General features: G+C 48.6%; 1 protein-coding gene across 1 annotated transcript in view; it reads left to right on the forward strand.

Annotated features, from left to right (window-relative positions):
* Positions 1–27662, forward strand: part of LOC138468320 (exportin-5-like) — a 391463-nt gene that overhangs the window by 241473 nt on the left and 122328 nt on the right. The window contains exon 6 of the mRNA XM_069608823.1: positions 11212–11319. Within this exon, the coding sequence (XP_069464924.1) occupies positions 11212–11319 (108 nt within the window). The remainder of the gene's footprint in view (positions 1–11211; positions 11320–27662) is intronic.

Raw genomic sequence — 27662 nt, forward strand, 5'->3', positions numbered from 1 at the left:
AGTGCCCTTGCAGACCTTCTAAGGTCGAGAACAAAGCAGGGGTCCGACGGGACAACAGCAGGCTAAGGGTGCCAAACCTTCCAGCTAGTCTCTGGCGGGTCCACAGGTCTGCTTCAGCTCACAGGATACTTGGCTCCTTCTGTAGTTAAAGATGAACCACTGTAGATCGACCTGGCATGGATGCAGGGCCCCCCTCTCTTATCCAAAATGTGTTGTGTGATCGAATCTATACAACCAGTGGAAGATCTGCTCCCTTGCATGCACACCAGTTGTGGTCCAATCATGGTCCTCATGTATTCATGCATACCAGACATCCTGGCTCCAGTAGTGTGGCCAGTAGTGTAGATTGGGATTACAGTCCCAACCCTCTTCCTGGGCGCTAGCACACGTGACATGCAGGAGTCCACAAAAGATGCAGCTTTTGTAGGAGGCTGCATGCCCAAATAAGGAAGTCCAGGGTCAACTCGACCTGGGAGAAGGCAAAGGGATGAGATGGCCACAGGACAGAGCAGAAGACTTTGGGGCACGGCCATTTTCGGCACTGGCCACTGTCATGAGCCATCTGCTGTAAAATGTGGTATGGTTTGTGAAAATAGAGTAAAAATACCCTTACAGTAAACTGCTGCCACCAGTTCATCTTAGGCACACTTGTACATTCACCACAAATTCCTTAGAGGGTGTCTAACGTCATAAAACAAAAAGGACCCCAGGGCGCGGTACAGTAATGTACTTTGTGCACTGATGAAAAGTTACCTAGAAATGGCAACATAATAAAAGACTAAGGGAAACAGTTTCCCAGTACTGACAGCTTGAAGGATGTGTTTGTTTCCCAATAACAAGTGAGCAAACGCCCAGGGGAGCGCAACTCGAGAAAGTCAGGATGGTATAGCCAAAAAGGTTTGGGGTGTCCATAATATGGAGGGGAAATTGCATTCAGAGAAATCTTTCGTAACAGTCCTCTATGAAATCCCAAGCGCCGCCAATCCCCCCCTCCCCCGGCGCATCATCCTGTGGGTTCCCAGGAGCTTGAGGAGGTTTCAAACCTATATTGATCGCCCAGGATTGTATTTATTTATTGGGCATTTATAATGCTCCTATATAGCAATTGGTGTTTCAAGGCGCAACAAGACAAAAAAGGGACGTGTGGACAGGAAAGAAGAAAACAAAAACGGTCCTCCTAGGCCTTCTGACATTCGGGTTGTGCATGTGCCGTAACGAGAAGTGCAAGGGAGTAGGGAGGAGAGGGAAGTGCTGGTCAGAGAGGAATGCGCTAGCGCTAAGGAGGGAAAGGAAGTGCTGGTCTGAGTGGGGGGGGTGCAGTTGCTGGGGGGAGTGGGAGGAAGGGGGAGAAGGTTTGGGCGAGGAGAACATGGTACCTGGAAGTTCTGAACTTGGACATTTGCCCACCTCCCTGGTTGCCTTGGCGGCCGGACCTCGTATTGCAAATGGAAGGTTGGGTGCTCCACCTGAACTCGCCATCCCTTAACCTACATGCGTGGCTCTTGAGAGGATGAGGTATGATGGCTGGCACCTCTCAGAAGAGGTACACGAGGTGCTGCTGGCTGCACACAGACAATCTAGAATATTGTATACGTGCAGATGGAGAAGGTTTGAGGTGTGGTGCAGGGAACACGGGATCTATCCAATCACTTCCACCACCGAGTTCCTTCTGTCACTGGCCTTAAGGTACAAACGGTCAAAGCGTATTTGACGGCCATGTCCATTTTCAAAAAGTCCCCCGGATCAAGATCATGGTTATGGCCCAATTCCTGAAAGGTCTTGCGAATACTTTTCCACCCATCCCTTACATTGTCCGGGATTGGGACCTTAATTTGGTCTCATCTTTTCTTATGGAGGCTTCATTTGTGCCTATGCACTCCTGTTCTCTAAGACTGCTCAGGCTGAAAACTGGCTTTGTGGTGGCAATCACATCAGCCAGAAGGGTCAGTGAGCTGCAGCACGGTCATGCAGGCCTCCCTTTCTCAGTTTCTTTAAGGAGAAGGTGTCCTTGAGCAACCCGGGTTTCTGCCCAAGGTTGTGTCAGTTTCACATCTCCGAGACCATTACCTTAACTTTTTCTACCCTCCTCATCACCCTTCTAAGAAAGAGGAGAGGTGTTCCAAAGTTTGGACCCCAAGAGGGCTCTTGGTTTCTATTAGTTGAGAACATCTGAATTCAGGAAGACCAATCAGTTGTTTGTAGCTTTTACCCTGTCACGGAAATGATTGCCTGTTACTATACAGACACCGTCCCGCTGGGTAATGCTCTGTATAGCAGAATGCTACCCGCATGCAGGGAAAGAGCGTCCATCCAGCCTTAGGGTGCACTCTACAAGATGTGTAGTGGCATCCGCGGGACTGCAAAGGGGAGTGCCAGTTAGACATTTGCCGGACTGCGACTTGGTCCTCGTTGCACACTTTTACCAAGCGTTATATTTTGGATGTCTCGCGTGGGGCTGATGTTCGCTTTGGAAAAGGAGTGCTTCAGAACTATCTGGGATAGGGACTTTCATCACACTTAGAATCCATATACTGCTTTGGGAGTCTATCTGATGAAGAATCTGTGGGAGAAAAGCAATCGATTGACGGCTAAATTACTTACTGGTAATGTTCTTTCTATGGATTATTCTCCCGAAGGTTACTCATCACCCTCCCACCCAAGCCCTATATGCAAGTGCCTGTATCGCATGTTGACTGTCTGCTTATTGTGGGAAATGCAGATGTTTCTAATTGTACAGCTTTTTGCCATTCAAAATTGTGATTCTCTACCCCTTCTAACAGTGTCATGTTCCTCATCCAAAGAGAAAGAAAACAGTTGTATTACAGTTTGCCTTTTTGCCAGTCTTTTGGTCTTCCGCAGTGACTGAGCTGAGGCAGGGGGCTGGGGGGGAGGGTGGTTAAGGGGCATAGTGATGCAGTATATGTATGGCGACCAACATCGCGTCCGGACTTGACAATCGGTGCACTGAGTCAAGACAGATAGGTGGCTGTATTTCGCTTCCATTGAAAAGCATTCCTTGCATCTGACGCTGGAAGGGATATCTATCTGATGAGGAATCTGTATGAGAAAAATTCATAGAAAGAAAATCACCAGTAAGCAAATTCTCCTTCTTGTGGGTACAGGTCCCAGACTCAGACTGCTTCACTTATTGCGCTCCCCCAGTATTTCTCCTGGGCTATCTCTATCCTGCTTATCTGGACCATTAGCCTCTCTTCTGTCCCCGCCGCCCGTGTTGTCCCCTACCTTCAGGGACCATTGATGTGTGCTTCGGTCGGTCCTGGGACTCACCTTTTGGTCCTGGCGTGCCTTCCCCCGACAGTTCCAGCTACAGCGGCTCCGCAGCTGCAGGTTCTCTCTGAGCCACTCTACTGACACAGTCCGCACGGTCCCTCTTCCTCAGTCAGTTAAGTCAGCTGCTTTCCAGTAGGCAGAATGGTCTTTCCACTTCTGGCCCTCGGGAGATGCTTCGCCTTCTCGCCTTGCATCCTGGTCCGCCTTGCTTCTCTCTGCTGCACTGCCGACTTGCTTCCGGTTCCTCCTCTTTTGAATATTACTTGACCAATAGGAATTTGGGAACCACTAAAATGTTCACTAGTAGTTCTAAGAGTGCTCTTCATGCTTCCTCATTGCCGCCTCCTCTCAGTACCTGACCTATAGTCGTCCTCTGGGTAGACTAGCCTGTTCCTCGACCCAGTACTTATGGTTTTTGCTACATGACACATATACACAGGGTTAGAAGGCAAGGGTGGGATAGGTGAGGGGGGTTGGAGTGGAGAATACCTGTACAGTCATCTCTGCTCCCACAGGAGGGATCCCTCCCTATGAGATCCACCTGCTGAGTACCACCCCTAGGGGGACTATTGGGTTGCGGCCTCCCCTCCCAGGCCTCGTGGGAAGGGGCTCCCCCTCGTGGAGAAGTGATAACATCCAGTGATTCATCACAGTACTTATACACATGAATAACATTAAAGATACTTCAAAGTAAACCGCTTCCCTAGCTCTTATGAAATTGGCCCTGTAGATGTTTTGCGTCCTTCTGCCGACAATCACTGCCAGTTGATAGGATTAAGAGTCAAAAAGTTAGATACAGTTCATGTAAATAATATCACTCAAACCCAGACACTAGGATAGGCTTAGGAAGAGATCCTTGATCAGGCCTCCTCTGGCCAAAGTCAGGGAAGAGTGATTTTAGAGACAGGACTTTACGCCCCTGTAACCCTATGGTGGACAGGGGACAGACAAATAAATGTAACTTAGCCCCAGTTCAAATTTCTCCAGAAACCACAACAGATTTTCTTGATTCCGTTGCTACTACTACAGTGATGGAGTTCCTTCTGCCACTGGCCTCTTCAGACCTTTAGGTTACCACAGTCAAAGGATACTTGGCGGCTTTGTCTGTTAGAGGTCTCTGGATCAAGGCGCTTTCTTCGCGATCCCAGTGATGGCCCAATTCCTGGAAGGTCTTGTTAATGCGTTTCTGCCTATCCCTTTTGTTGTCCCGGATTGAGATTTGAACCTGGTTCTCACCTTACTCGTGGCGGCTCCCTTTGATCCTTTGCATTCTTGTTCCTTGCAGTTGCTTATGTTAAAAACAGCCTTTTTAGTTGCCATCCCACGGCCAGATGGGTCTGCAAGCTGCAGGCCCTCTCTTGCAAACCTACATTTCTAAGTATTTTCTGCGAAAAGTTATCGTTTAAGGTGTGACCAGGGTTCTTGCCTGAGATGATGTCAGAATTCCATTTTTCTCAGGCGATAGATCTTCCGGTGTTCTCCCCACCTCTGCACCGCTCCAAGGAGGAGGAGTGTTTTCATTGTTTGGCCCCCAAGAGGGTGTTCAGTTTCTATGTGGCAAGAACGGCAGAGTATAGAATGACAGACAAGTTGTTTGTAGCCTATTTTTTATTTATTTAAGATTAATAAAGCGCAAACTATGGCCCGACGGCATCAAGGCGCTGAGGGGGAGCAGTATTACAGTACAAGAGCCAAAGCCTAAGGAGCAGTGAGAGAACCAAAAAGATGGGTCTTTAGCAGCTTTCTGAAGGGAGTGTATACAGTCTGAGCTCTCAAATGGAATAGCATTTCTTCTAGAAAAGGCCTAGCTGTAACCAAACAGACAATTTTGTGATGGATCACTCTATGAATCACAGAATGCTGCCATACCGGAATAGAGTTACGACATCAGAGCTCACTCTACCAGAGGAGGAGTGTCTGCTTATACAGCTCTGCAAAGTGTTTTGCCAGTTGGGGACATCTGCCAGGATGCAACCTGGTCTTCACTTCAAACATTTAGGAAATACTATAGCCTGGATGTCGCCCATGGGGCTGGCGCTCTCTTCGGAAGAGCGGTGTTGCTGAATTTTCTGCCATAAGCTTTCTTCCCACCTCCATTGTTTCACACAGCTTTGGGAGTCTATCGGATGAGGAATCTGCAGGAGAAAGGCAATCCATTGAAGAAGACATTACCTTACCGTAATGTTCTTTCTTTGCATTCTTCTCCGGCAGATTCCTCATCACCACTCCCATCCACCCTGCTCAGAAAGCTTTGGCAGTTGGTGTATGCTCGTTCTCGAGAGAGGAGCCTCTGTGATGGTTCTATAGTTGGTTGCTCTTCTTCCCGGCAAGCCGCATGCCTCCCTCTCTGGTTTCAAAAAAATAAAAATAGTCTTTTTTTTCTAAATTCTGCTCATCATGATAGGAATTCTTTGTTTTTGTAACCCTCTATTGGCTGATTATTGGCTCTTTTTCTCGCTGGTTTTCCTCTGCTGCAGCTCAGCTTGGTGAAAAAAGGCGGGAACTGAGGTACGGGGCGTAGTGACGCAGTATATATACGACACCCGACGTCATGTTCTTAGCAGACTATCGACGTCCGAGTCGAGGCCCACTACGCCCCCTGTCTGAACTTTTTTCCCGAGCAGCTGGAAGGGAATATCTTTCTGATGAGGAATCTGCGGGAGAAGAATCCATACAAAGAACATTACGGTAAGTAATTTCTCAGTTAACCTCGCCAACCCAGTCTTCTGGCCTGCACAATCCTTAGCTTATAAGAGGACTTGTGACATACAGATCTGTCTATTCACCATGTCTCAGCACATGTTACTAAAGACCCCCATGTATCTGTGCGTAATTGAATCTCATAATTTTATTTGCTGCGCCTTGGGCGCTGCTGCAACTGGTTTCCTCTCCCCACCCCCCTGACCTCGCTTCCCTGTGTGCATCTCTCACTCCTTCCCACCCACTGCACTCCCATTGGTGAACGGGCCCGCTCGCCTGCAAGGGTCTACACCCTCCGGGCCCGTTCACTGCATTTCCCAGATCTCCTTGGCTGGTGAGTGATGTGCTTTTGAACCTCCCGGGCTCTTCATTTATTTTTCTTGGCGCACCCTGCTCTCTTGTGGCCGAGGCAGGGCTCATAACCTGACTAAAGTTTAATCATTTAATCTGCTGCGCCGATGCGACTGGTTTCCTCTCCCCTGTGCCCCCCTAGCCGACCTCGCTTTCCTGTGCCTCACCCTCCTTCTGTCTGCCCACCACACTCTCATTGGTGAACTAGCCCTTTATATGGCAGCCCCCCTTGCTAAGGACCACGATGCAAAGGACAGCTCCAGTGAATGCAGCTCAAGGTGGTGTCTGCCGGTGTCAGCCGGGGAAGCCAGGAGCCCGCAGCCATCAAACTGTTGCTACAAACCAGGTTTTCAAATTCGGGTGTGTTTGCACTTCTGCTGTGTTTACAACTAGGCCTTTTTCCCTACTTTTCAGAAGTCGGATTTGGTGGCTTTTGCATTGGTTGGTTACTATTGACTGTGAACTGCGTCCCAATAGACTCTCTCCCACTCTCCTGGTCCCCACTCCGCTGGGGTACCGTTGTACTGCTTTGTGTCCCGTCGCCCTGTTGTGTGCCCTACTGTGTGACCCTCACCCACCCCTTTGTGCTTCCTGCGCTGTGCAGCACTGAACTGTCTCTCCTCTCTTTCGCTCCCTCCTCCGCCTACTTTCCTCCTTGTACCCTCTATGGTGCTTTCCCTCTCTCCCATCTTCTCTAACTGCTACTCTATCGCCTATCCTATCCCTCTCACTAAGTCTGGAATGAAGATATTCAAAAAGGACATCCTGGTTTCCAACCCTGGCATCCCTATCGCTGATAATTGCATCAGTGCTTCCTCCATACAGACTCACTGACATCTTTGCCGTTCCCTCTCCAGACCTATGGACACCTCATATTGTCTCTGTTCTCTCTCCCTTTTCCTCCTCTACTATTAATGGTGCTACTGGGTGGGAGCTCCTCTTGGCCCCCTTCCACTCGTCCAAGACCATCATTAATGTCTATCTGAATGGCATGGTCTTGGTCAAGGGTCCTTAGCCCAATTTCCTCCTTTTCTATAGGCATCTGCTGCCTCTTTTCAACTTCCTTCCTTCTCCCGCTACTCCCACCAGCACCTCTCTGGCAACTTTGCCACCTCCTTCTACCACCTCTACCCCCACCTCGGAAGTCTTTCAAATGTCGCAACCAGCTCGACATTGCTACTCTCAACTCTCATTCTGCTGTCAAACTCCTGACATCTGCCACCTCCTCGAAGAACTTGACCTGGATGTCCTCGCTCTCACCGAGACATGGTTCACGGCCAGCTGTGTCACGAGTCTGACCCTCTCCTCCCTGATGGCGCCAAGATCTTCTCCGTACCCAGAACCAACCGTCCACAGGTGGAGTAGCCCTGATCTTGCTAGAGAGTATCCCAGCCTCTGTTATTCCTATGCAGGCCTACTCCTCATTTGAATGCCTGGTCTGCAGGCGCTCTCTCTCTACTGTCATCTCTCAATGTGGCAACCATTTACAGGCCACCTTGCCAGGTCACCCTCTTCGTCTCGGAGTGGGCTGAACTCCCTTCTTCTCTCCTTGCCTCTACCTCTCAACGTCTCCTATTTGGAGACCTCGACATCCTCTGGATGCTTCTATTCCCTCCTCAGGGCTCTTTCGCAGTCTCTGCGGAACTCTCTTTATTCTACCCTCTGGCCCGATACACTCTGCCGGGCACACCTTGGATGTTCTCATCTCTTCTGACATCCCCCTCTCTCTCTCTCACTACTCCTCCCTCTGAGACTGACCACTTTCTTCTGAACTCCCACCTGAAGCTCTCTGTCCCTCAGATGAAGCCAATCCCAGCACTGCCACCCACCTTCTCGGTCATCCGGACCATGGATCGTGTGTCACTGGAGGCATTTTTCAGCTACTTTATCTCCTCCTACTCCTGCGGCTGACTAACACTCTGACACATCCCTCTCCAACTTGCATCTTTCCATCTCTAACACTCTGGATGTCCTTACCCCTGTCATGAGAATCTGCCTGAAGCCTACCTCCAAGTGCAGCTCTTGGTATGACTTGCAATTCTCCACTCTAAACCGCAAGTGCAAGGTGGCTGCAAGGAAGTGGAGGGCATTGCGCGCATCCTCTGACAAGCTGGCCTGCCTCCTGCTCCAAAGGCAATACAGACTCTCTGTCCTGCCTATGAAGAGAGCCCACATCCAAGCCTGCATCGCTGCAGCCTCTAACAGCTCTTGTGTTCCCTCCTAGGCCCTTTGCACAACTCTGGCTCCTCACTTCACCATTAGAACCCAGGACATCCGGTCCCCTCTCTCCTCTTCCTCTCCCTCTCTTGGGCCCCCCCTTCTGGCTGTCCCTCCCTCTCCTCCTATGTCCTCTTTCATCTGCGATCACTCCTGACAATGTTTCTAGACTAGTCCCATCGTCCAAGCAAAGGCTCCCCAGCTCCTCCAGAACGATCAAGGACCACATTGACACCCTTGCTCCAGCCTTGGCCGATTTCTGCAATCGCTCTTTTTCCACTGGAACCTTCCCCCGCCCCTCCTAAAGCACTCCCTTGTGCACTACCTCCTGAAGAATCCTTTCGCCAATCCTTCCTCTCGGGCAAACTACCACCCAATCTCTCACTCCTTTCCTGGGGAAACTCTTGGAAACGCTGACCATCTCCCAGCTCACCCACCAAACTGAATCTGTTAGTTGTCTCCATGACCATGAGTCTGGTTTCTGAGCAGCCAGAGGTATGGAAACTACTCTTCTGAACACCAGTGAAGATCTGCTCACTAATTTCGATTCTAGCATTCCTTCTGTCCTCATCCACCTTGATCTTTCCTCTGCTTTCGACATGGTCAATCATGAAATCCTGATCAATTGTCTCCGTGAGATCCTGGACATCGCGGATGAGGCCCTGGCTTGGCTGACCTTCCTCCTGGACCGACCCTCCCAGGTCCAACTTGGGTCATTTCTATCCACCACCTCTCTCTCCACATGTGGTGTTCCCCAGGGCTCTTACCTTTCACCCTGGCTTTTCAACATCTACTTGGCCCCTTTTGCCCACCTCACCTCTACCTTCTCTAACTTTCAGTGTTATGAGGATGACACTCGGCTCTTTCAGGCTCCCCTCAGGCTCCTCTCCTCTCTCGCTCATTCCGGACTGTGTATCCGCGATTCAGGAGTGGTGCTCCTTGAACGATCTCTGCCTTAATTCCAGTAAGACTAAGATCCTTCTCATTGTGACCCCTGCTCCCGCTTTCCCTCTTGTACTCTGGCCGCCTTCCTTGGGCCGACTCGCTGTGCCTTCCTGTGAGGCAAAAAACCTTGGTGTCCAGGGATCGTATCTCTCCAGCCCTGAAATCTCTTCACTGGCTCCCGGTTGCTCCAAGGATCAAGTTCAAGGCCCTCTGCATTGTCCATAAGGCTTTCTGGACCCGGGGCCCGCACTACATCCAACTCTTCCTAAATACCTTCCTTCTGAAGGTCAGACGCTTCTCCAGGCAGAGAGTGGGTGGTAGAGCTCTCTCCTCTGCAGGTGCCTCTCTCTGCAGGTCCTACCTGCCACTCTCAAACTCGGGCAGGACCACCTAAGGATCCGAAAGCAGCTCAAGACCTTCCTTTTTGCTTCTGCTTTCTCTCTCTCTCCCCCTTGCTGGCCTACATGTCTGCTCTGTTGACTGGTTCCCTGGCTAACCTTACAACCTAATTGGGCACAAGTCTCCCCCGTGACCAGTAGCACCTGCACTGCCTCCAGGCCTACTGCGCACTTAGGGGCTGCATCTGTAACCCTATAGTCCACTGCCTCCTTGCACTTACCCAGAACTGTCTGCTCTATCTGCACTTACTCAGCTCACTGCTGCCATGATTGCACTTCAAGCGTCCCTCCCCCTGGTACATCTCCCGCCTGCACTTGCACGATCTGAATGACACAAGGCCTGGTAAGATTTTGTCTTGTCCTCCCTCTGTCTTCCCTATACCACACCACACACCTTCATTACGTTCATGCTGCATCCGCAGATTCGACATTATCTTGCTGCGCGTGTGCAAATCTAAAAAGTATCAACTTGAACACAAAGTAACACTAATAGTAACACTTATCCCTTCCTTATTAACTACGCTAGATACATGATAAATTGCAACATCACACCAACTTTGCCGTCCCCCAGTCCCCAATATGGCACACACAACACAATCCCCTCTTTCTTGGGACCCTTATCGACCACCCCAACATCCCCTAGAAGTCTATTGGAGGAAAGCTGCAAAAATGGCAATCTTTCCTAACGGATGTCCGTGACACTGAGGCAGAGAAGCAGTGCTCCCCTGGTGGCTGAATATTTCCAAAGCCAGAAGAAATCCTGTAGAGGGTTTATATAAAATGGGGAGTCCGTGAGAGGAAGGACTAATCCATCAGAACACATTTCTCGAGGCGGTTACTTATTTTTCCTATTGCGTAGAGAGAGGGCTGCTCATCTGAGCTCAGGTGTGCACAAGCAGTCCTGCCCTGTCCATAAAACATGTTAAGTATGCTAGTGTGGATGAATTAGTGAGTGGTTTATATAATTTTGCTAAATTTATACTTTTTCCCCCCCTGTCCTTTTTTTTCTTCTTCTTTTTTACCCCTTTTCTCTTTTTCTGTTAGTTTCTGCTTTACATATTTTCATTGTACATCTTCAATTTGCAGACCTTTTTGAGCAATAGCATTTCATTTTTTAGCATTTCTGTATGATTTGCTTGTATTGATGAACACAAAATGTATTTTAACCTGTGAGTGTATTTGTCACCAAATGTTGGCATTCTTCCTTTGATATTTGCTTTTTAATTCCACCCTTTCATAAGCTTTTTATTTGTGTTCACTATCCTCTGCCCTAGTTAATGTTTATTTTGTTTCCCTGAATGTTCCACAGGATATACGTGCTTCACTCTTGATTACAGCCTTCTCCTCTCTTGAATGGAATGACAGCTTAACATGCTATAGAAGTGCTACTCATGTCTGCTGGCCGCTTCTTAATCATGTAAGTCATGAACCTGTTTATGCAAATATGATAAAGTTAAAAACAACTTATAAACTATTGCTTCAAGAGTGACACACAGAGACTATTACTAGTCTTGTGAGTGGTTGTAGTCAGACTGTCATCTGACTTGCCTTAACCTTTCATCCCCTCTGCCCTTTAAGGAGTCTGCCAACTAATGTCAGTCAGGACGGAGAATCTGGCAACCGTCTCATACATACATACATAATTTCTTATAATCTATGCCTACAGCTGGCTGTGTCTTGAGGTCCAATGCAGAGTGGAACCTCCAGCAGGTATTTCATGATTTTTTTTATTTCTGATCTGTCTGTGATGTCCTAATTAAGGAACAAGTAGATTCTTGCTGTACTGGGGTGCGAGTCCGCTAAGGCTGTATGCCAAACGCAATCTTGGCAATCTTCAAACAAGTGGCACTTCAGTGTTTCAGCTCCTCACGTCTACCGCAAATAGCAACACCGCGGTTTCTGGCTGTCGAGATGGTCTTTCCTTGAATCTGGGGTCCAGCACTCTGAGGTGGCTCAAGCTTGGTCAGTCCTGTATCAGGGAAGTCTGGAGGATTTCCCTAGTGCTCGAGGCTGACTTAAAAGCAACGCACACAATCTGGTGTTCCTCTCCGTGGCTCTTCGGTTCCAGCAGCAGTGGAAATGCAACCAGCTTTAAGAGGATATCCAGACGGGCTTACTTTGGGGTTGATTGGTCATTGCAGGGCTTCTCTAGTCGAGGCGAATTCAGAGCTTCAGCACAGCAGCAGGGCTTCACCGGGCAAACCAACGGTCCAGGAGTTGCAGCAGGCGACTCTTCAAAGTTCTTCTTCGGATTCCTTTGTCCAGTGATCGACTCTGCCTTCCAAGTCAAAAAGCCTCGCCTTTTATGCAGGGTTCTTCCATTCATTCTAGCTTAGATGTCCATCACACAGCAGGGTGGCTGTCCTTGCCGGACAGCCAGCCGGCCAATTACCTTTGGGTGCATTTCTGTAACCAAGGAGATTAAGCACAGGGTGTTTTGGGCACCTCCCTCACTTCCTGCCCCTGCCAGACATACTGGAGCCAGAGCCGGGCTTCACTCATGAATCCCACCAAAGACAAAGACCGTACCATTTTGACGAAATGGGTACCCGTGGGTGCCTTAGTGGCTGCTAATGCAGCCCGTGGTAAAAATCCATAATAGTAAAAAGTAAACCACTGCCACCAGCCAATAATTGTAGGAAGTGTGACATAAAAATGTTACATGAGAAACTGCATGAGAAAGTTATGTCTCGGGAGGAAAGCAGGAAGCAAGACGACACGGAGCAACACAGTTTCGATACCCGGGCCCGCGCTTATGGTAAGATAGTGTGTGCTGGGTCTAGAATGGTACAAATTGTAAGTAAAGTCAATTTCACCTGACAAAGCTATACTTTAGAACATGTGACTTTTAGCCACAAGGCCCCATACCATCTTAGGGCTGGACTTAATTAAGGTTGAGAGAAGTGTTCTGGTCTTGATGCTGGCTATTTTTCCTTGCATCGGAATACTCACCTGTATTGCACTGGTAATGGTTATGCAATTCTATTCTCTTAATGGTGAATGTGTATATACTTGAAAAGAAATGCAGAAGAAAGGTACATTTTCTTGAAGGGACAATGGAATGTGGTGAGATCTATCACAGTGGCACCTGTCTACTGTCCAAACATGGAAAAAGACTCAGTAATTAAAGTAAGTCCTTCATTTGCATGCCAATTTCTCAGAGGAGGCCCTGATAGTATGTGGGGACTCCAATATGGCAATCAAGCCCTCAAAGGACAGACAGACTGACTGATGTGGGGCAACAGCGCAAAGTATCTCGAGTGGGGGCAGGAGCAAAGTTTAGCGAGTTAAACAAAGGTCTAGACCTGACAGACACTTATGTAGAGGATACAGGTTGTATCCTTTCACTCTCATGTCCATGGTTCCTTTGCGCATATTGATCTTGTTCTCGTGTAACACACACTGGCACCCTGGGTGACAAACACACATTCATGTGACGCCGTGGTCACACCACAAGCTAGTATGCGCGAGCATCAGGGAATGGAACACCTGGTATCATTAGTGGAGGTAGTTTTGCAATGATAACCTGAAAGAGGAACGGTATACATCGTTGGAAGTAAAATATAAGAATACATAGAACTGAACGACAATGCAGAGGTAGGCATGGCCATACTATGGAAAAGCCTGAAGGTGACGGTAAGGGGTCAGCTGATTGAGTTGGGGACTGCCATCAACAGGACAAGTTCTGTCAGAGAAGCAAGAGTTGTGAAAGATGATTAGTGGGGTACAAGCTAGACTGAAAGATGGCCAAGACAATCGGGAGGAGTTGACTAATTTTATTTTATTATTTTATTAATTACATTTGTTAGACGCCCAGACCCTGGGGTATCACAACGTGGTTACAAACAGTTTAGGCATTGGTAGTAGTTGCAATGTAGATGGAACAAAGTACATCAGTTAAAAAACACAATTACAGACATAGTAAAGGGCAGTACGAACATCTTATTTACAATTTCTGGACATTTAGCATTTTGTTAAAATTGGTTGAATAACCAGGTTTTTAGCAGTTTTTTAAAACCAATGAAAGATTCCTCTTTTTTTAAGGGGAGTTCCAGTGTTTGACTAAGGAACTAAAGATCCAAAAGGTGGAGTTAAAAGCTGCTTCTCCAAGGGACGGAATGGAAGCTTAGATTCCAAAGGCAAAAACAGGTTTGAGGGTAGCCTGGAGCTAATGGGGCCCAGGGCACTATGTAATAATAAGCAGGAGATAGCAGACCCATTTAAAGGTGTCTGAGATGCTTTACAAATCAGATCTCCTTTGGGAAAGAGTTGACTCTAATTGGGTACTTAAATAAGGTGAACCGGTTTTAGAGGGTCACTGTCTTCCGAAAACATTGTTAAACTCCCTGATATCTGCAATACCCAAGGTGTTATGATTTATAATAATTAAGCACTTTAAATAATATATGTCTTTCGGTAATTGTAAATAAAACCCACCTCTATGCTGATCGGTAGTCTTGTAAGAGAAGGAGAGTATCACCTAGAAACCTTTCCTCCACCCAGCCAAAAGGCTAAGCAGAAGTGGAGTCTCAAGGGAAAACCCCAAAAGGGGAAAAACCCTGCGATGGGCTGCTGGGGTGCGTGGATTCCTGCAGGCAGCTGTTGATGGTATACAAGGGTGTCTTTTTAGTATAGACCGGAATCCTCTCGTGAAGAATTCTAATAACCGAGTAAGTGAAAGTGAGAAGTACGATTAGAAGGTAACTCAGGATATGTTGAAAGTCAGAGGGAAATCTGTATTGTCCTATCCGATGGTAGATGCTGGATGGGAGCCTAATGGAGCATAGGAGGAATAATGATGTGACCTAAAGTACTTTGATACTGCCGAAATGAGAAAAGGACGTTAAATAAGTAGAGGAATAAAACCTACCAAAAGCGGTTGACCAAAGAATAGATAGTGGGTAGCAGGTTATGAGTCTTGGACTCGAAGACAGAAGAGGATCTGTAAGGTTGGGTCCTAATACTTGAATAGAGAACAATCAGACAATAAACGTGTGCTGAAAAGACCGCGTGAGGAAACCAACTCTAAGTATGTCTACACACCAATGGCGGCTGGGAAGGTCGCCAACGGTAGAAAAAGAGCTTCCTTCAGTTTCCCAGAGTATTAAGGAAGATAGAGGTATCTAGAATTCCCAAGCATGGAGAAAATGAATAATTAAGGATTAGAAGTGGAAAGTGTCTTTGCTAGCGCTGAGCTCGTAAAGATTCAAGGTAGTAGAAGTAGCGAACTTACGATGCGCAGCGTGACTCTGAATAGAGAAGAAACGCGTTGTTCCGTAGTCCGGGTAGCCGGATATACGTTTCCGGAAGTCGGGGGCGTGACTACTCGCACGACATGGGAGGCGAAAAACACTGGCGTGTTGCTTGCGGTTCCTGGCACCTCCATGTTACGAGTACCCAATCCGGGCAAAACCGCGGGCATTGGCACACGGGAAAGTAAAACAGAACTCAGCTGGAGAGTTGTACCACAAGGAGAGTAAAGATCCCCAGACCTGTGTCATTTAGACACATCTCCCTATTAAACATTGACCTAATAATAGAGAGCATGCTGTCCTTGCTGCTCCATTGAGTCCAGATAGGCTTTGTTCAGGGGAGCTAGGGGACGTATAACATCAGGAAAGCTCTAAACATCATTGCCTAAGCCCAGAAGAGAAAGATAGATACCAGTCTGGTCTCCCTGGATGGGGTGAATGCGTTTGACCAAGTTGAATGGGCGTTCTTGAGTGCAGTTCTGCAAAGGGAGGTTATGGGGAGCAATTTTTGGGCATTAGTGAGGCGCTTGTGCGAATAGCCAAAGTCCAAGTGAATGGTACAACTAATTTTAATTATATAGAGGGATTTTGCAGCGGTGACAAGGGCCATCATCTTAGCAATGGCAATTCATGGAAGGGTCTAGTTATGGAGGTTGTATAATGTAAGATGTTGCTGTTTGCGGAAGATGGCTTACTTTATCTCACAACTCTGGAAATTTCACCCATTAGAGGAGCTACGGATGTACAGTAAGTTGGTAGGACTGAAGCTAAAGTGGTCAAAATCGTATGCCTTCCCAGTGAGAGGGTGGACAGAGGGTGTTAGGGAGAATTCTCAGAAATATGCTAATTCGAGGGGATTGTGTCCTCAGACGTATTCCACGTCTGACAGTAATCACCACAGCTGTGCTGCCTCGGAAATTTTTTCGGCATAGGCCTCCTGCGTTGATGCCGTCGATACGCTGTCCTCGAGGGCTCCGTCAAGGGTCGACGTCACCGGATGTTATATCTAGGATGCACGGCGCCCGTAGCCTCAGTTCATTTTTTTCCGCGAACGTGTTCGCTTCGGAATCTCGGCGCGCTCGATTCATCTACTTCGATTGTGAAAGTTTGAGATCATGTCTTAGTCTTCTTCTACCCCGAAGTCGGGCTTCAAAAAGTGTCGGATCTGCGGTTCCAAATGTCCATCACGGACCCCCGAGGATTGATTTATTCCACACAACATCTGCCTTTGGTGCCTCAGCGAAAGCCACAACTGCGATGACTGCCAGTCCCTGATTTCGAAGACCTTGCAGGAGCAGAAGAAGAAGCTAACGGTAGGTAGGGTATCTAAACCCCGTAAGCCGAAATCTGCTGGACTTTCGACCGACGACTCGAGGGGTGACTCTCCACGTCGGCGTAAGTCCAGGGGGGGGGTCTCGGAGTGGGTCCCGCCATTCCTCTGCCTCTTCTAGGAATCCTCGGAAGCGCCGTCACCGGTCACCTTCCCCGTCCTCATCAGAGGACTCTGCCAGACGGCGGGTAGCTAGTCCCACCAAGCATTCAACACCGGTGAAATGGGACACGTTCTGCAAGGAGATGATGGCCATTTTCGAATCGCAGGGCACTGTTCCGTCCGCGCCTTCAAGAGAACAAGGAACGAGCTAGAGCCACCGCTAGCACGCCTTCGGGCTCGGCGCGATCATCGGGAGCCAATGAGGTCCCAGTCGGACCAGGTTGATCACCATAGCCGTGCCAGGTCCCGGTCCTCGAAACCGTCGGAGCCTGTGAGGCCTTCTAAGAAGGCATCAACGCCGTCTGCGCCATCTCCGTCGAGGGACTCTCTCGAGGCTCCGGCTCCGAGGAAGTCATTGACGCCATCCGCGCAGAGGCTGTCGAAGGACACGCTCAGGGCTCCGGCCTCGAAGCCGTTTGACCAAGTCGTCGGCGCCTCGGTCGATGCCAATTCCATCAGCGCCCTCAACGCCTTTTGAGGAGGAATTACCGCAGGTGCCCCGGAGGGCTGTGGAAATCAGTGAGGCCTGTTTTTGAGCCCTTCTGTGGTCACCCCCGAGGATTGATTTATTCCAGCTTTTGGACTGTATTTCAGAGGGGGAAAAAGGGTCGGATGAGGAGTGGGTTGTACCTCATGCGGTTCCTGATGACCTGTTGTCTGGTCACAGCCAAATGGATGACCTACGTCAGTCCTTACATGACGCCAGTGGTCTGGACACCTCTCCGGAGGTTGAGTTTGGCAGGCCTGAGCCTGGTACACATGCAGAGTCCTCGTACAGGCGTCTCTTGTCGAGGGTGACTGAGTACTGGGGGGCAGAGGGGAGGGGCAGGGGGGGGTGGTCTGCTCCACCTGTGGATTTTCTGCAGGATGACCTGACAGATATATTGGACCAAGGTCCACCCACTGACCCGGTGTTGCCATTTCATATGGCCTTACAAAGAAGGTTGGTGGCGGTTTGGACTGTTCCGGAGCGTCTCCCGGCAGTGAACAAGTCGCTTCCGAAAAAATACCGTCCAGCCAGTGGTGACCCATGCTACTTGTCTACGCACCCCACTCCGGAGAGTTTGGTGGTTCAGGCGGCTACGGTCCCAGCGAAGCAGGCTGCATACCCTACCATTCCTCCTGATAGGGACAACAAGCGCTTTGATGATTGGGCGAAGAAAGTATTTTCATCTGAGGGTATGGCTTTAAAGGCAGCCAACTCTGTGCCTTAGCAAGATTCACTCACACTCTTGAATTGTGTATCTTTGGCGGCTGAACATATTCCCGAAGGGGAGGAACGGGATGGCTTTCTAGCCCTCTTCCAAGATGGCATGGATGCCATGTGTGAATCCGTTCAGTCGGGTCTGGACGTGGCAGACTGTCAGCCGGTCCATGGCGGCGAGCACTGTGATGCACAGGTTTGCATGGTTGCGGAAGTCGGGGTTTGCTCCTGATGTGCAGTCCCGGCTTCTCAACATGCCCTTTGATGGTGTCCATCTTTTTGGCAGCAAGTCTGCCGAGAGCCTTGAAAGGTTGCAGACCTCCAAAGCTGCAGCAAAGTCATTGAGAGCTGCAGTACATCAACCTCCGCCTTTTCGTCTTAGGGGACAGCAATGGAGGGGAGGTTTCTTTCGATACTACTCTTCCTTTGGTAGATTGAGGGGAGCTGCCAGTCAAAAGGGCCAACGTAGGAGTACCAGAGGTGGAAAACAAGGTACTTGAGGTGCCAAAGCCGCTCGGGCAGTTGCCTCCTTGCCTTCAGGCACTGCCGCAGCCGCTTACGCTCAGTCTTAAGGCCATGGCCCAGGGTTTGCCGGTTGGGGAAGGCTGGCACAGCATCTTGTAGAATGGTGTGCCATTACTTCAGATGTGTGGGTTCTGGAGATCATAACCCACGGCTACTGTCTTCCTTTCCGGCAGAGGCCTCACGACAATCCACCGGGTAAGCTCTCTTTGAAGAGTCCGGATCCGCTCCTTGCGCAGGAAATCCTATCCCTGCTGGAGAAAGGCGCCATAGAACTGGTGCCTGTAGCGGAAAGGAACAAGGGATGGAATTCCCCATATTTTTTGATGCCGAAAAAAGACAGGGGATTGAGACCCATCATGGACTTGCGTGGTTTGAACATGCTCCTCAGGAAGGACAAGTTCACGATGGTTACTCTTTCTCAAGTCCTCCAGGCCCTTCAACTTCAGGATTGGTTTGTGTCTCTCGACCTAAAGGATGCTTACTTTCATGTGCCGATTCATCCCAAGCACAAGAAGTACCTGAGGTTCGCGGTTGGCGACTCGCATTTTCAGTTTCAGGTCCTGCCATTAGGATTGACTTCCGCCCCGAGGGTCTTCACCAAGCTAATGGTGGTGGTGGCAGCGTATCTCAGGAAAGGGGGGGGGGGGATTCACGTCTACCCCTACTTGGACAATTGGTTGATCAGGGCGTGCTCTCCTGAGCAAATCCTGGATCATCTGTCACCTGCCACTCCCTTCACAAGCTGGGCTTCTCCCTCAACTTGAAGTCTCATTTGACACCCACCCAGCGCCTCCAGTACATCGGAGCAGTGCTCGACACATCCCGGGGGCAGTGTTTGCCTCCCCAGGTGAGGGCTCATCACATTCTGCAGATGGTGGACAAGTTTCAACATGCCCACGGTCTCCCAGCGTTCGAGTTCTTGAGGTTGCTCGGCCTCATGGCATCCTGCATTCTATTGGTGCCGGAGGCCAGGCTGCGGATGAGATCTCTGCAGTGGGCTCTCAAGATGCTGTGATCACAGTCCTCCGGCAGGATGTCGGATCCCGTTCAGGTGCCGCCCTCGGTCGCCCAGGATCTTCTGTGGTGGGCCGCGGAAGGCAATCTGATGAAGGGAGTGCCATTTTGGCTACCATGGCCGGAGGTGACAATCGTGACGGACGCCTCCCTTATGGGATGGGGAGCTCATGCCAACGAGTTGACAGTCAGCGGTTGTTGGTCTCCGGAGTCCAGACTCCACATCAATCTGTTAGAGCTGAGGGCCGTTGGGCTAGCCCTGAAGGCTTTTGTGCCGTCTGTGCGGGGGTAGAATGTCCTGATTATGACGGACAATAGAGTGGCCATGCATAAACTAAACAAAAAAGGGGGGGGCGGGCAGGGTCACTCCCACTGTGCAGAGAGGCGATGCAGCTCTGGTTCTAGGCCATCCAGAAGGAAATTTCGATCGCAGCAGTTCATCTGGCCGGCGACAAAAATGCGGCGGTGTAGGCTCTGAGCAGGCGGAGCACAGTCTCTCACGAGTGGGAGCTGGCTCAAGAAGTTCTTTTGGAGATCTTCGCTCTTTGGGGGAAACCACAAGTGGATCTCTTCGCCACCAGTGTCAACCGAAAGTGCAAAAGATTCTGCTCACGGAAATTTCCTCTAAGAGGAGCCTTAGGGGATGCGTTCGTAGTGGAGTGGTCCTTCCCACTGCTGTACGTGTTTCCTCCAGTCCCCATCATTCCGCAAGTGTTGCGGAGATTACGGAGGTTCGGTTTCAAATGATCCTCATTGCTACGGCATGGGCCAGGAGAGCGTGGTACCCAGACCTTCTCGACATGTCCATCTGCCCTCCACGTCGTCTTCCCTATTGAGACGATTTGCTCTCATGGGAAGGGGGGTCGGGTTCTCCATCAAGAAGTCAAGTCTCTCAGCCTACATGCTTGGTATCTGAAAGGTTGAGGTATAAGGATTGGGACCTCCCTGAAGACGTGATGGAGGTATTGCTTTGGCCCAGAAGGCCAGCAACAAAATCCCTGTACCGTTGCCGTTGGAGAAGGTTCTGCGACTGGTGCAGGGTACAGAATGTGGATCCTTTTCAATTTTCGATTCCTGTGGTTCTGTCTTTTTTGCTTTCATTAGCCCACAAGGGCCTGTAGGTGGGTACCATTAAGGCGCTGTCAATATTTAAGCGCTCATCTGAGGAGTGTTCTTATTTTAAGATTCCTTTGATTTCTCAGTTTCTAAAAGGGTGGAAACACATTAGTTAGCCATCGCCTTTCCAGGTGCCGGGATGGGATTTGAACTTAGTTCTAAAGTTCCTAATGGGAGCTCCGTTTGAGCCCTTACATTCTTGTCCATTGAGACTGTTGGCCTTTAAGACTGTATTTTTAGTTGGTTACTTCCGCTCGCAGAGTGAGTGAGTTGCAGGCACTTTCCACCAAGCCACCTTTCACGGTGTTCCATAAGGACAGGGTTTTCCTTAGGGTTCGTCCTTCTTTTCTTCCGAGAGTTGTGTTGGAATTTCATTTGAGCCAGAATGTAATTCTTCCAGCGTTCTATCATCCTCCGTATCCTGGTAAGGAAGAGGAGAGGCACCATGGGTTGGATGCTAGGAGAGCTTTGAGTTTCTATCTCTCACGGATGTCCGGGGTCAGAGTGGACGATCAGCTCTTTGTAGGATACGCTGGAAGGCATTTAGGTCAAGCTGTTTCCAAGCAGACCTTGTCCAGATGGATCATTTTGACGATCTCTGAATGTTACCGTTTGGTGGGTAAGGACCCTCCAGTAGGTTTACGGGCTCATTCTACTAGGGGTGTGACTGCCTACTGCTCGCCACAGGGGTGTTCCCATTCGTAATATTTGTGAAGCAGCCACATGGGCCTCTGTCCATACTTTTGTAAAACACTATTCCCTGGACTCCATCCATGGGCGAGATTTGGCCTTTGGTAAGGCGGTGCTGTCTTCTGCAATTTGATTGGGCATTCTAAAATTCGACCTTCTTTTTCCTACCTCCAGACGTTGGTACTGCTTTGGGAGTCTGTCATAGACGTGTAATACGTCAGATGACACAATCCCCTCGAAGAACCAGTTACTTTCTTACCAGGTAACGTTCTTTCGATGGGATGTTCCTCTGACGTATTCCACATCGCACCCTCCCAGCCTGCCCCTCTACAGAATTTTGTATGCGATTGCAGCTTACGTTTCCGCAAGGCTTTCTGCAGTCATACTGGTAGGAGATTGGTGCCACACGTTCTAGGGAAAAAACGACAACTGAGGCTATGGGCGCCGTGCATCCTAGATATAACTTCCGGTGATGTTGACCCTCGACGGTGGCCCTCGAGGACAGCATGTCGATGCCGAACGCCTACGCCGAAAAATGTTCCGAGGCAGCACAGCTGTGGTGATTACGGTCATAGATGTGGAATTAGATGAGGAACATCCCATCGAAAGAACGTTACCAGGTAAGAAAGTAACTTGTTCTTCTAACCTTTAGAGAGTGAGACTTTTTTCCCACATTCGTATTTTTCTGTGATTTGGACTCTGTTTCTTTTGACTTTGGAGTCTGACAAACTCCATAGGCATCATCTTGACATTGTGACACACAGCACCTTCAGTGCAGTGGCACAGGGAAGTCTTAGATTTCCTGCAGGTTTAAATACTGTCTCTTGATGAAACTACTGTTTCCAAGAGCAGTGAAGTGAAATTGACTTTAGTAGCATTTTGTAACTTTCTAGACCCAGCACACACTATCTTACCATAGGGTGCTGGAAAAATGTACATAAATGGCACACGACATGGGTAATTCTATACGGGAATGGTGGAAATTCCCCAATAAACATACTTCGAGGGGATTGGGTCCTCCGACGTATTCCATATCTATGACATGTAATCACCGCAGCTGTACATGTCATAGATATGGAATACGTCGTCGGACCATCCCATCGAAAGAACGTTACCAGGTAAGAAAGTAACTTGTTCATTGCTCCCAGAAGCCTACCCTCTGGTATGGCCTCCTTCCCAGCGCACTGAAGGGAGCTTGGACAAGAGGGCCAGGTGGTAAGCAAGGCAGAATAATACGCAGTAAAAGGGCGAGGGAGGTGATAGTGGAATGGGTTATTCCACCTTCCCCTGAACCACAAGTCTTAGACCACACAGACAGGGACACAAGGAACTAGTACTACACGCTAGTTGTGGGGAGGTTAGCAGGAACACTCCCTTTTTTAATTTTTGCTACTTGTTCTTCCTTCTAGCCTCTCCTCTCTTCTTAAACACCTACAATGTCAAGAGCACACCATCAAAACACAATGTAAACTATTGGATGGAGCAGAAATCGTAAAGGGAATGTGGGAGGGGGAAATATGTCACAATATGAGGAAATCATGTCACAGGATGGTAGAGTAGTGATATCATTTGGGGATTCATGGAGGAGAGAGGATTAATGTTTATTTAAATGTTTTAATTGTGATAAATTTTAAACTTTACACAACATTAGATTATCAAATAAAAGAGGCATAAAAATAGATAACATCCAAAGAGACTGGAGACAATATAATAAAAACATAGGAATTAATGAAAAACAGAAGAAAAGGAATTGGTCTACAGTTCATATACAATTAACAGTTAAACAGACAAGTGAGGGAGTCGAGGTCAAGTTTTCACCCCACATAGGTCTCGACAACAAGAGCTCCTTGGAGCTGTCCCTTGAAAAGCTGTGACTTTCCTTTAGGAAAGGAAGACATTCTTATAACAACGGTCGGGGTGGTCTGGGAAACTCTCTGCCAGCATGAACACAGCCCATTGACTTGTTCTTGGGTGGATGGCCCCTGGGAGATTCTCAACCAAGTCTTTAGCTCACTGTTCTTTTCACAGAGAAGAAATATCCCCACATATCAGTCTTTGTCCTGCCCAGGGGCAGTCCAGCAACGAAATGCTAGGCAATTCTCCTCTGAACAAGAGTACCAAAGCAACCCCATACACGTGTTTCAACCTTGTTGGGCATCATCAGTGAGGTGAAGCTGTGCCTCTCTAAGAACAGTGAGCAAGGGGTCCACGTCTGGATCGCCCTGTTAACTTGTTTTCTTATCGTATTAAGCATGGGGCAATCGAGAATCCAATGCTTTAGCGTCTCCTAGCAACACCAGTTGCAGAAACGACAGGATGTAGATTGCAGTTATTTGTAGTTATTTGCCCCAATGTTTGGTCTGTTCTCTAGTTTTTAATTGGTACAGTCTGAAACGCATATATGTCGAGCAGGCACTGGTACATGGAAAACATTTAAGTTACACACAAAGGTCCCCCAACCGATGAGCAAACCTTGCATATTCCAGGTAAAATGAGTAGGATCCCAAGGCCGCCAGGGTCAGTCACCAATCATCCTTAAACATTTTCCTTTTCACAGCCTCTGGATTTTCTGTCAGTTCCAACTCCGAGGCCTCCATGCAGGCTAACAGTGCACCCATGGTGCCTCTGAATTGCGTGACCGATTTGACTGATGATGTGGTCAAACATTTTTGGAAGTCCTTGAAGATGGAATTGTGAGGGGGGGAAAGACATTTGTGCAAAATCAATAACTGCTGTAGGAATTACTGGTGTTGCTCTGTGTGGACTCATTGTAGCCCTAGACCACTGGCACACCCTTCCTGAGACTGAGCCTTACATTGATTGGGTTTGCCTGAACTCTGTCTCTTCGCTGTTCACCATAAGCGGGTGGCCTACCTCCCACCAGGGCTGATTTTGAAATTCGATCTTAAATGCAATGCACAGGAAAGGGGTGATAGACAGTGGTACTCTTGGCAAACAAATATGCAAATGGATGGGGACTAGGGTCCTGCCAACTTCCACACCGTGATAGGCCTCCATCCCCAGGCTAAAAGGTAACCCTACCCTCGCATGACGGAGAGATCTCTAGCCCTGTGAAAAAGGACAAAAAGTAGCAACACAGAAGGAGATATTGCTCTCCTACTGACTCGAGCACCATTCTTCTTCATCTTCCTCAAGGAAACTAGTCCTTACTCCTGCAACAGGAACCATGATGGCAACTGAGCACAATTAACATGTACTCTGATACCATTCCTCACTAGTTCCTCCATCTCAGAACAATTAGATGCATTTTTCCTGAAATTGCTTGACATTTTGGTACGGTTTCAGTGACCGTGGAAAAGGAAGGGCCCACCACACTTGTTAAAGTTGGCCATGGTACCTCTTTGCCCCTTGGCCGCATGCTTGCTGGCTCGGTTCTGGACTATACGGCAGAGGCTATTCCCCCTCCTTTGCGTTTGGGCGTCAGTCTTGGCACCCGCCTCCATGCCTTTGGAGCCTCACTAGAGTATGTTCCAGTTTTCTACAGTCCTTTCCTTGATGAGGAAGGCAGCCCCATTCCCTGTGGTCTTGAGCCCCTTGACTCCAGTGATTTTGAAGACTCTCCTGAGGAGTTGTCTTGGCAAAACGGGCATCCAGCATAAGGGGACTGTTGGGGAGAATTCTCAGAAATTTGCTAAACCCCTCCACCTTAGAGACCCCCAGCAACTTTGCTGGATTCTTGGTTTTTTTAACCTGGAGAGAGTATGACCCTTTTTCCCACTCATGTATTTTAATGTGATTTTGAACTCTGTTTCTTTTGGTTGTGGAGTCTGACAAACTCCATAGGCATCCGCTTTTACATTGTCACACTGCACCTTCAGTGCAGTGGCACAGGGATTTCTTCCACATTTCCCTAAGGTTTAACATCTTTCTCTGGGATAAACTACTGTTTCCCAGACCAGTAAAGTGAAATTGACTTTACCTACCATTTTTAACTTTTTAGACCCAGCACACACTATCTTACAATAGGGTGCTGGAGGGGTTGTTGGGCAGAATCCTGTGCAGTTCCCTTGGGGAACACTGCAAAAAAATGAAGACTACAGGAGTAAGAAGTAAACCCAATTGGTAGCAGTCTGCACCACCCAGATTTACCTGGTAGATGTGGCTGAGCAGTCAGACTTCTCGCAAGAAGAGTAGGGCAGTATGTAGAGCATACACAATAGGGCCAAAACACAGTAGAGCAAACACTGACCAGAGCTTTGTATAAAAAGTATATCATTATTTATTTAAAACCCACTTTATGGCATATACTAGCACTCTCAATCAAAAGCAAGTTAAAACACAGTCAGGTTAAGTATACACACCTCCCTTAATAGCTATCAGACAAGTCAGGGTTAAAACACTACTATTTGTTAGAACAGATGTTAGCGCTTAACCAAGATGGCACTCTGATAATGTAGTTAGAGAGAGAAAAAAGCAGAGCATAAAAATAAAACAGTTCCCAACACTTAATAGTTCAGAGCAAGGGGAGAAAGGCAGGTTATACTGCAGAGCCAAAGTTCATAGGCCAGGCCCACTTGGTCACCTTTAGCAATCTGTAGAAAGAGAGGCCAGGCATGACACAATACCTTAAAGAGAAAGGAAGCTCCAGTGGGGGCAGTTGTTTCTGGCAGTGGTTGAAGTTCATGGTTCCGACCAGGGGAAGAGAAGATCTCGTCGAGGAGGGAACGTGGAGTCGTTGCACTGCACAGGGATGAAACCAGCCGCGGAGTTCCCGATTAAATGGTGCGGTCCTTTTATTCGCGGTCAAAAGTGGTGAGCTTGGCTATCAGGCCGCCGGGGTGCTTGGCATGGGCGATTCATCCAAGAGACATCTTTGGAAGGCAAAAAGGGCTAACTGGTTGATCCCACCAGCTCAGAGGAAGAAGACTCGTCCAGCAGAAGATCTTTTCTTGTCGTCGGGAAAGTGGTGAGGTAGTTGCAGCAGGGCTTCACCGGTGGTGTCGTCGTTGCAGATGGCTCAGCTTTTTCCCTCTTCAGATTCTTAGGTCCTGTGGCGACTTCTGAAGTTCCAGTCCCAAAGGCCCTGCTTTTATGCAGCAAAACCCCCATTTATCAGCCTAGCTGTCACTCACACATGCTAAGTGGTGAGCCGGGCGGCTCACCACTGGGCCAATCAGACTAGAGTGCGACTTGGGTTGCTAAGGCAACGCAGTCCAGGGTGCCAATTCCCCCCTCCACCCCTCCTGTGGAACCCAGACAGAGTGGCACAATTTGGAGGGCTTCTGTGGAGAAGCCCACCAAAAAAATGGAACAAAGGGCTCGACCTTGGTCAGAGTTACAGAGACGGACACAAACACCATTTTAGAATCGAGTTCTGGCAAAAAGACCGAACCGGTGATTTAATATTAAATAAATAAACCAGCGGTATCTTTAACATTGCACCAAAAAGTGGTGCGTTTAAAATCAATGGGAAAATCCCATAGAGAATATTCCGGTGGAATATTTCGCGTGGTAACCACTGGCACCAGCCAGAAACTCGACGAGTGGGGACGGGACAGTGCTCCCTCGAAAACAGACCCAGGGGCAATCGAATTACCCCTTACCAGTACTTCCACAATATGATTTGTACTGGTTCTGTTCACAATTTTGGACTAGTAAAGCCAATTGTGACTTTACATGCCCTGGGAGACAGTAGTCAGTCCCAGGGTATGGAGTCTATGTTTGGGGGTCACTGTGACACCCCTGTGTTACTGCACTGAGGGTGCTGTGTAACACACATACCTTAAAAACAGATGATACCCTATGGAGTAAAAAGAAACCCCATAAGCACATAAGTCAAAGACATACCTCAAATCATGCCTAAGAGTGGGAGTAAAAGAGTCTCACTCTTAGCAGGAGAAAAAAACAAACCCCAAAAATCCAGCAAAGCTGCTGGGGGACTCGCTAGGTTTGGCAAATTAGCCTTATAAGAGAATTCTCCCTAACCGGGGTTACCTAGTATCCCCTTTGTCTAGCTTCTCGTGTAACATTTTTTGTTAACCTTTCCTCACTGAATGGCTAGTGGCAGTGGTTTTGTTTTTAACTACCATTGTGTGCATTTACTGTGGGCTGCGTTCGTTGTCAAAATGGCCCGGTCTTCTTTTTCGCTATTTCTTTGTGGAACGGTCCTTCTTGAGATTTACTCTGCGCGCCAAACCAGGTTTAGTCCCATTGTTTGCTTTGCCTTTGGCGGGATTCACAAGTGAAGCCCGCCTCTGGCTCCAGGGTGTCTGGGGTAGACAGGAAGTGAAGGAGATGACCGACTCCCTGTGCTTTGTCTACCAGGAGAACCGAATGCACTCTGTGGTGATTGGCCATCTGACTGTCCGGCAAGGAAAACCATCCTGCTGGTTGACTGACAGCTAAACTGGACTGAATGGGAGAGAACTGAATAAAAGGCAAGGCTTTTGGCTTGGAAGGCAGAATCGACCACTGGACGAAGGAACCGAAGAACTTGAAGAGGACGC

This window comes from Ambystoma mexicanum, chromosome 4q (assembly GCF_040938575.1).
Source record: "Ambystoma mexicanum isolate Mex_15411 chromosome 4q, UKY_AmexF1_1, whole genome shotgun sequence".
Lineage (NCBI taxonomy): Eukaryota > Metazoa > Chordata > Amphibia > Caudata > Ambystomatidae > Ambystoma > Ambystoma mexicanum.